Raw genomic sequence first — 10,131 nt, forward strand, 5'->3', positions numbered from 1 at the left:
GGTGGCTCATCTTCAGCACCACGTTTGTGATTCCCAGGCACATTAACAACTCCTATGACAACAGTAAAAATAACAGTCTGCTCCACACAACTCTGTAAAATAACTGCTGTGGCTAAAATGCAGTGCATTGGCAGCTGTCTTAACCATGCTCAGAAGCAGGCAGCATTGAGTAAGACACAAGCTTGCATCTGCAGTATGCAGCTGATACACTCACCTGCCAGACTGCTGATTCTGCTTTTACTGATTGTTTGCTGTGTGATAGTTTTGTTTGTTTGTATTTAATCATCTAGCATTGTCAGTCATATGCTTTCTTACCATCTTCATATGTTCTCTCCCACTCCATTTCCAACTCTCTACAAAAACATTTGCTGGAAGTGAGAAAATACACACAAAAGCATCTCCCACTATCCCAACCAGATTCGTAGCAACCTGTTGTCTAAATGTCATCCTGTCATCATAGACCCCAGCTGTCTACTCAATATTTTTGAGGCATGAAAAAGCCACACAAGCTGTAAGGAATAACTTTGTATTCAAAGGAATTAACCCTCCAAATCCAAGACATGCATCTTTTTTGTCAAAAATCAAGCTACAGATGTTTAAGAACCAAGCCTATAGCTGCCACAAGGCCTGACTGAGGAAAAAAGGTTCGCCCATACATATTTAAACAAAGATTTTTTTAATATAGTTTAAGACTGCGGAGTCGCAAACTACAAAAAGCCTCAGGAATTTAGACTATCTGATCTCTCCTCTTATGGCAATCCAGTCCAGATCATCCATCCATGTCATTAACAAGCCATAGGAGTCACTGAACAATGGTCTAGTTTATCCCATCCCACGCGATGCAGCACATCAGCTGCTCCAGAGAACACTCAATGTGCCCAAATATGCACTGCAGCAGTACAGACAGAACATTTCTGCCTGGGACCAGTTTAGTTCCTGAAGGCTGGGTTAACTACTAATTGCACAAAGTATTTCCATAACAGCTTGCATTCAGCTCAGATCTGGATTCCTCAAATCTTCCCTCCCACTGCCTGCTTTTCTGCCCAACAGGAAGAACAAACAAAGGAGACCAAGCTTACCTACGACCTGCCTCTGAGAGCAAGAGGAATTGTGAGACTTACCGAAAACAACGTTGGCAGTAGAGGTCCCCATCGCAGCCATGGCAGCGCAAAGTAGCATCTTCGTTGCAGATACAGCACCAGGGTAACTCATCCTCATCGCTGTCATCTGCCCTGGCAAAAGCTGTGGTGGTTGGAGCCTGGCTCTAATTCACAAAGAAAACAGAGACACAGAATTCAAACCCTGACAGAAACAATACAGGACTTTCATTGTAATGCACGACGGTCACAGTGCCATGTCACAGGGTCCATAGTTCACTCTCTGTTGATCCTAAGTCTGTGAGATCAACTTGCCTAGAGCCCAAGGATAGGCTCCATATGCACCTAAATTGTTAAGTAAAAATCCAAGATACTCCTTATCATTTGCTTATGAATTTATGTTGCTTGGAAGGTGAACAGGTATTCACCCTCAATATCTACAGCAATATACACTAATGTTGTCCATACTGTGTTAAGGGAATGAAGCCCAGATCTTCTGGCAGACACCGCAGCAATACCTGACTGACAATCCCTGCTGCAAAGGCAAGCAATGAAGCAGTTCTGCTGAAAGCAGTTATGTGGGAAGGGAAAGCAGTGGGGAGGGTGTGCGTGTGCGGGGTGTTTCCTCCCTGTTATAAAAAGAAAACTGAGGGACAAAGGGAGTGATTTGACAAAAGGCCCCCACTATTGATCTGCACCTGAGACTGTTCAGAAAAGATCTGAAAGCATCATCTAAAATCTATCCATAAGGCCATCTATTGCCTCCTTTTGCTTTACAGAGAGCTCGTGTGGAACCGAACAGCCATACACACACTGGGACACAGTGCCTGGACACTGGCAAAGGCAGCTTCCTAACACAACAGCAGTAAGATGGCACTATATTTTACGTCAGTGATCCCAGAAGTGCAAGGTGGCATACCTGTGAGATGGATGTTTTCAACAATGCTTACAATTAAATAATTTCTTCCATTGGGGATAGGCCTGTCAGGTGCCTTTGACTCACAGGTCCACTTAATTCTTGTAATATACATTAGAGAAGGTATATGTATTTCCATAATAGGCTGGAATCCATTCTAAGCATAGGATATCTTGTTACTAATTCCTTCCTCTGATGTTATATGAGAACACAGTCGATTACTATCTAGAGGTTCTATTCTGCACATGCTGAAAGCACTGGCAAGCTTCCCACTGGTTCAGGCTGCATGGTACTAGACCGTGGCTTTCTTGGTCTAATTATATTGGTGAATTAAAAATTCCTCCTCTAACACCTATCTTGTGATATCGATGCTGACTTCTCTGGGTTTAGAAAACACCACCCCATTGAGCAGAAAGCCAGCCTGAAAGGAATTGTATTCCAGGGAGCAATTCCTTTTAAAAGTACAAGGATGACTCACAGCTGTGCTTGGGGCTGGTCAGCCCTGCAGAAGCCACTCAGCTTGTCTGCTCTGGAGCAGCTGGTTCGTTGTTTTTTTCTGCATCACGCCTAGGATACAGCAAACTTTTGCTGCAGAACTGTACTCTCCTGCAACCCAGGAACACATCATTTCAAGAGATCCTGACCAGCTCACTGACCTTTTGCTTTGCTTTCTTACGCAGGTTTTGTTGTGAGGGTCCTGGTTGGGTGGTCTGATCTGGAGGAATGTTGAATCCACTTGCTTCATCCAGGGCTGCTTCTTCTGTGAGCTGGTAACAACAGAAAGCATGAAGCCTCTTGTTTCAAACACAGCCAGGAGTCTCATTCTAGGCTCTAAACATCCTGCCTTTCTCCTTGTTCTCAGGCAGTAACAGGAGATGACAAGTCTGAATACATCTGCTGTTATCCAGGCCGTTGTGAGCTTGCTCTGTCTACACTCTGAACACTGTGTGTACATTGTGAACCGTCAGTGTAGCAGCAGGAGCCTTTAGCTAACACAGTCTGCTTTGCAGTGCCAGCTATCACCAGACCCTCGACATCATGCTAACCATGCACATGTGACCTGTCATCAGGCAGAAATTAAAGCACAGAAAGCTCATGTCTGCCTGCAAGAAAATTCACAGACATTTTAGAGAGAAATCTAGGCATAAGCTGCACTAAACAGTACATGTATGATCCATGTTCTAGCTGGATAGCACCAGCAGAGTGGGGTTGGAGAGGAGACACACACCACAAGAGACACTAAGTATGAATGAGAAAGACAACGTGACAGACTAGAAGTAACGTTGTCAATCTCCTGTAGCTGAATGGCCCATGGGAGCTTGTACTGGCAAAGCAGTGGGAGGGGAAAGAATAAAACTCTGCCCAGGAACAGAAACACATCCTTTGCATGCTCACCAGGTAACATACACACTGGGAATAATTGAGATGAAAATTATCAAGGTCACAGCTGCCACTTCTGACCTGTTTTAGCACTCTGTGAATAGCTTCCTCCTCAGCCACTTCCTCATCGCTGTCAGGGAGCTGATAGGTTTCCAGTGTAACTGCAGGAGTAAGAGACAGGAGACTGTGACTCACACCTGCCTCACACCTTCTGCCCACTTCTGTGCCAGAGACAATCCTTTGTGGTGTGAGCTGGTTTTGGCATTCTGGCTCTGGCACAGACATCCTTTTCAGATAAAGACTCCTCAAAAGGGGTGTTACTCTTTGTTTTTAATCTTAAGAAGAGGGAATGAAATAATCCACTGAAACCAGAGCTTTGCTTTTAAAAGCCTTGTTACGGTGTTGCTCTTTGTTTTTAATCTTAAGAAGAGGGAAGGAAATAATCCACTAAAACCAGAGCTTTGCTTTTAAAAGCCTTGTTAACCTCACCAGAGCATGCTATAATTATTTCAAAGAAGGGGGTCTGACCTTACAGCTCCAACCTTTATCCTCAACTAAGATCTTTCATGCTGATTTCATGATGAACCAACCTGTACAACTTTACAGACAGAACCAAATCTCAGTCTTTTTCTTGCAGAACAGAGTAATTAAATGGATAAACGCCTCTCAGAAAACAAACCACAAGAACTTGGTTCCTCTCTTAGCACTGTATTCTCGTCTGCTACCTACCTTTCTCTGGGTCCTCGCCTCTGAGCGCTGCCAGTCTCTTGGCAACTTGTAGGATCTTCTCCTGCCTAGTGTTCTCTTCCCGCAGCTCAGCAGCAGCTTCTGCCAGAAGTTTATTCTTCTCTTCCTCTAGCTGTTTTGCATCCAGATTCGCAGGGCAAACACAATCTTCACTTTCCCGATTGAGATCATTCAAACTTTGGCTACTAACAGCTGCAAACAGACACACAACACTCAGCAGCAATGTTTCTTGGGCACAGACACCACCACTAAAGCAATGGCATGAGAGCAGCTTGCTGCTCTCCATCAATCTGGGTAGTAATGGGAGAAGGCATGCCACAGCAGGATCTGCACTGTACAAGAAGAGAAGAGAATGAGCTAATCTGTGGTTTACAGAGAGATTACAGAGAAAGCACAGCAGCTAGGAAGATAATGGTATCCCAGATTCTGATGTTTTGTAATAAAGTACAGGTGTGTTAGGAGTAGCACAGCTCCTCCTTAGGGAAGGTTCACCTCAGAGAAACAGAGAGGAGCAGTCTGAATAACACAGCTGTGAGAAGAAGGAACCATCTCCCAAGCAAAGACAGTAAGAACCAGTTTGGAGCAAGATTGCTGCTCTTTGACAATTTGAGAGCTGTAAGGGACAAACCGGACACCCAGCTCAAATGTAACCTAGATAGGGAGGCACATATTCCCTTCTCACTATAGCACATACATTATTAGACAGAAACAGGTCTTTGAAAGCCAAAATAGATACCTTGAGGCTGGATTCTCGGTCTGTAATGTTCATCAATGGCAACTTCCTCAGAGAGTTGAGTTAACAGGTCATCTGTCTGCTGGACCACACTTCTGCTATCAGGGGGTTGGTGCACCTAAGAAACAAGGGTGCATGGGAAAAGACAAATTAGAGGAAAGTAGCACAGTCAATCAAAGGAAAAGTTTGGTAACCAGGATCACCCTAGGTGGGAGCAGCATAAAAAGATGCATCCACTGATCTTGAGAGTCTCAGCTTATGGCTATCTGTTGTAAGACTTTCAGGGCTTCATTCTCAGAGGTGCTGAATGCGGACAACTCTGAAAGCAGTCACGCAAACACAGCAAAGTGGTGTTGAATGTATAGAAGTAGATGCTGGTGGGTCCCAGCTGGGCGCTGCCACTACCACCACTGTAAATAAAGCGGTGTTCTCAGCAGTGCCAGCCAGCAGCCCCGCTGAGGCCTATGATAACAGCTGGGTATGCAGCACTGCTGAAAAAGGAGCACAAGGAAACAATTTCCTGGGGACAATAAGCACTGAAGGCACATAACCAACTCATTCCTCTGCAACTCAGACTAACCACTCTGTGGTCCCATTTCTGGAATAATTAACAGGATTTTGCTCAGCTGGGACGTAGTAACAACTACAAGATACAATTAAAAGGTAGAGATGATAAGTCCCAAACACAGACAAACAGCTCTGAAAAAATATCAGACTATTTAGGTATACTAATGGGTTGGGAGGAAAAAACGTAGCACCTATTGTTAAAAATAAACACATGAACTACATTTGATATAGAGGAACAAGCTGCATCCAAACTGAAGCAGCGAACAGGTAAAGGCTGGCCAATTGCTTCTGGTGCAATGACACAAAGAGGAAACCAAGGTTTCTGAAGCTAGAAGGTTTAACATGCTGGGACACCAGTCAGTGTGTCACCTCAGAATACACTGCTGACCAAAGAGTTGAGGGAGCTTACAGGTCTGGGAGCCTGGGAAGGAGGATCTCTCCCCTGCAGGACAGCCAGCCGGTCCTCCATTTCCTGTGTGGATGGAACAGGTCCCCGGCAGTCCTCCTTCAGGGCAGCCAGCCTAGCTTCGATCTCAGCCTGCGTAGGGATGGACTCTGCAATTCAGGGTAACCCAAGGGAGGAGATTACTCTGTTACTGAAAACAAAAGACTTCATTTTTTTTTTCTTAAAACTGTATTTTTTTCTGGAATCAGACTCTGAATACCTGAGCAAAAAACCTCCCTCAGTCCCTGATGAGAATGAGGGGTCACTGCAGTGACTGGGAGACTACCCTAATAACTGCTATCCTTTTCTCCTGAGTCCTTGCCTCCTCCACAGTTTATCTCCTAGCCATAAAGCAAGTATTAGAGTAATGTCATTTGGCAGTCAGCTGACTCAGGATACTCGGGACAGCCAGAGAAACAAGCGTTATTTAAGCAGTACAGTCCATTGCTCCCACATCTCTTAGACACCTTAAACTGAAACCCTCCCCCACCATTTAATCAGTTAACCACTTTGCACGGTGTTCTTTCCCTTATATATATTTATAAGGCCATATATAATTTTTTAAAGAGACTATATATAATTTTTAAAATAGTTTATTCTCACACAAGCATCACAAGGCTGTCCCAGAACCTGACAGCTGTGGACTGGGATGAGAGTCCCTTTTCCTCTCCTGTGAGGCAAGGCTGACCAGAACATAGTCCAACAGAGACTGGCACTGCCGTTCCCCAGGACAGTGACCTACAGGAAACCCGCAAAACAGTTTGGCCAAAGACCCTTATTTCATTCTGCTTGTATTATTGGGCTTGACATAGGCTTTTACACCAAACAGTGGAAAATGAGAAAGTGATTTTACAGGTAAGATGCTGCCCCGGAACTGAGAAGCAGTTTCAAGAGAAACCCCAAGAAGTAAAAAGAAACTGGAGCATTAATCTAAAATCATGGTAGAATCTGGCCATTGTGGCAGCAGGATGTGGATGCTCTAATTTCAACCCTTCAATTCCCTAAAAATGCAGGCTCTGAAAGCCTAGCACTTCCCTCTCCCTCCAGATTCCACATTTCCAAACAGCAGTGTTCCCAGCCAAGGTATTCTCCAGTATCCTGCAAAACTCACTTGGTCTTCTTTCCTCCCTGAGCCTCTCCAGTCTCTCTGCAATAGCTCTGTCCTCTTTTGAGAGCCCCTGGTATCTGAAGCCTGCGTGACCTGGGGTTTTTGCAGCTGCCTTCTGTTGTTCTTTCAGCTGGTTTTGCTTAGCCTCAAAAGCTGCTACACGCCTGTGACAAGGATGGAAAAGAGACATGACAATTGAGTACAAGGGTTTAAACCCTGAGATATGAAAACATCCTCCATGAACCCAACAGGCTATTTGAAGAACGTCAGTGTAGAACAGAACAGAAACCACTTTCTCCTGTACTGGGCTCTCCCACATTGGCACACTGAGGTACTCCCAAGAGTAGAGAAACCCTTTGCTCATAGAAGCAGCACACCTGCTTCTATGGAGACAGGGAACATTTCACTACCAGGTTCCTGTTTCCAAGCCAACCCCATCAGTCACAGGAAAACACAGGCAGGTGGCTGTTCAGGAGTCTATTCAAAAGAGCACACACACTCCCACCCCAAACAAACAAACCAAAAGCCTCACACTTAATCTCATTCTGAACAAGCAAATACCCATGTCACAACCCCAGCTTTTGCTGCTCTATAGAGGAAGAGGAGTGAGGGCCTGAAAGGCTACCCTGTGGCAGAAACAACGGATTGGCAAACGCAACTCACTTTTTGTAGTTTTCTGGTGGTGACCATTTTGCTGAACTGCTTTGGGATTCCTCTCTGGAAGACAAAACCAAAAATCTCGCTGAACTGAAGACACTGGCAATGCTTCCATCATACAGTCTCTCAACTCAAGAGGAATCAGTATATGTTTCTCGACCTCCTGGTACAGCCCCTTTCATAACCTCATTAATATGGAGAGCGATCAGCTTATGGAAGGGATTAAGAAGACATAGCTGCCCAGGGCAGCAGGGGACTTCATTTCTAGTCCTTTGGTCCAGTTGTTTCACATCTGGACAAAACATGATTTAATATGGTCACCAGTGACCCAAAGGAAGAGGGGCTGAAATACCCTTGCCTCCCACAGCCCGCACCTCCCAGTTCAGAGAGCAGACAGAGAGCAGTTAGGTAAGACTCCCAGTGTAATTAGCTTCCATGCAGCAGAGCACTCTGCAAGGAGCTGTGGCATGCAACACACAGAATTGTATAACGCACAAGCTAAACAAAACGTTACAAAAACCATTATATAACCACCAGTCTCATAACGACATCTTCCCAACACACTTGAACACCAAACACCACAACCACCTCTTGTATAACTATGTTCGACTTTGCTGTATTCAGGTTGAGCTAATAAACTACACACTTATGTATGGCAGTTAGCATGTTTTATTCATTCTTAGAAGTCACAGCTACAAACTGTGCTAAGGCCTGTATAGTAAAGCATGAATACAACAGTGTTGGACTGCTTTCCAGTCCTAAGGTTTCCGTTCTGAAAGCTATTTGCATGGAGAACATCTACACATGCAGCTTAAAGAGCTGCAGCTTACGTGTATTATCTACCTACTATCCAGCCAAGGGAGACCTTCTCCTGCTCCAACCCTATTGCACTGATATTAAACAGATGAGGGGGGAAAAAAAAAAAGAAACATGGGGAAAGGCTGGCATGTTTTTTAAATGGCTTTGGAGTTGTAAAGTGAAATCAGAACGTTTCAAAACTGAAAGACTGAATACTGTATTTTCATCATCAATAGCTCACACTCTTTTTATGAGCCACTGCTTCTGAAATTAAGACCTCTGCTAACAAGACACCTGCAGAGCCAGAAAATTCCCCACTCACTGCTGAAAGTTCCATGCAACAGGAGTGAACTGGGAAAGAGAGGCATGAGAAATGCAAGAGAAAGAAGGGACATGGAAGAATTGGTTGAGAGAGGGGTTCTGGTGTACACTTGTGCTCTTTAGTTACTCGTTCACTTGTATAACCCACACTGCTACTGAATTACATTTTTTGTTTTCAACAGGCAATCTACAGCTTATGTTTGCAAATACTTTTTTTCTTTTAAAAACAAACCAATTTTATGCTACAAAATTTTAAGCCTTCAGGTTACATGTAGCAGAGGCCCCTAAACAATGAAGATTTGTTTTGCTGTTTGCCCGCAGAGGTAATAACACTCTGAAAAATCTTATTGTAAGGCTGTTCAACTACTACACATTTGAAAAGGCTGCAGTGCTTTCAAAGGGATGTAGATTTCTGGGCAAAACCACAGTGGGGCTTAACCTGGTCTCATCTAGCTAAGACACCCACAGGCATTCAGTGTCCATCCGTGAAGATTTAAACCTGGTTCTTTCAGACTCCTCTGTCACCACAGAGAGCACCCTAACAAATCCTGATTCCTATCTTTGGACTGCACAGCTCATGTAAGACCAGTTCAGTAATGGCCTGACTTGAAACTCCAGGGTGCAGGCAGTGTGCAAGGCACAGCTCTCACCACAAAATGTGCCACACCACACTGGGATGCAAAAAGAAGACACAAAGCAGGATGCTGTCTCGGGGTGAAGAAACACTCCTGTCTTACCCAGTGAGTTTTCCATGACACTGCTTGCACACCTTCTGCTGAGTGCTTCCACAGCGGGGGACAACAGCACTGAAGCTAAGGCAGCCGGAGCAGAATGACCGTCCACAGTTCTTGCATCCACACTGCGGAGACACAAGAGAGGGGCAGGACAGGGCTTCATCACCTCTTCACCATGCACATCCCATTCCTGTACTTAAAATAAGGCCGGGGGAATGTTGATTTTTTAAGATAATTGTATCATTAGCTGCTACTGAACATATGGAGACTCTCAAGGGCCTTCGAGCACCAGCACATAACTCCTGCTGGGAGCACCACAGTACAATAATGCATCTGCGTGGGACTCTCCGAGACAACGACTGAACATTGGATTAGAAGAATTACATCTAATGGCATTTTTTTATTCTTGACTCGTTTGGGGGTTTTTGGTTTGGTTTTAGTTTGCTTGTTTGTTTTTTTAATTGATTGCACATATTTAAGGACACATGGAAACCAGGCAATACGAGAGCTCAGTAACCGAACAAGGACAACGCCACGATGCCGCCCGGGAAAGGTGCCTCGGCGACGGGCAAGGCAGCTCCCTGGCTCCCCTCTCGGGACGCCCCCGCGGGACCGGCCGGCCCTGACC

General features: G+C 44.9%; 1 protein-coding gene across 1 annotated transcript in view; it reads right to left on the reverse strand.

Annotated features, from left to right (window-relative positions):
- ZFYVE19 (zinc finger, FYVE domain containing 19) overlaps positions 1–9,628 on the reverse strand; it is a gene marked incomplete at its 5' end in the record, with an annotated part of 10,441 nt that extends 813 nt beyond the window's left edge. Inside the window, 9 exons of the mRNA XM_010188112.1 lie at positions 1,122–1,264; positions 2,670–2,780; positions 3,475–3,554; positions 4,123–4,332; positions 4,877–4,991; positions 5,850–5,995; positions 6,997–7,157; positions 7,657–7,710; positions 9,507–9,628. Coding sequence (XP_010186414.1) covers positions 1,122–1,264; positions 2,670–2,780; positions 3,475–3,554; positions 4,123–4,332; positions 4,877–4,991; positions 5,850–5,995; positions 6,997–7,157; positions 7,657–7,710; positions 9,507–9,628 — 1,142 coding nt within the window. The remainder of the gene's footprint in view (positions 1–1,121; positions 1,265–2,669; positions 2,781–3,474; positions 3,555–4,122; positions 4,333–4,876; positions 4,992–5,849; positions 5,996–6,996; positions 7,158–7,656; positions 7,711–9,506) is intronic.
- Positions 9,629–10,131: the final 503 nt, after the last annotated feature.

The sequence above is a fragment of the Mesitornis unicolor genome, unplaced genomic scaffold (genome assembly GCF_000695765.1).
Source record: "Mesitornis unicolor isolate BGI_N332 unplaced genomic scaffold, ASM69576v1 scaffold697, whole genome shotgun sequence".
NCBI lineage: Eukaryota > Metazoa > Chordata > Aves > Mesitornithiformes > Mesitornithidae > Mesitornis > Mesitornis unicolor.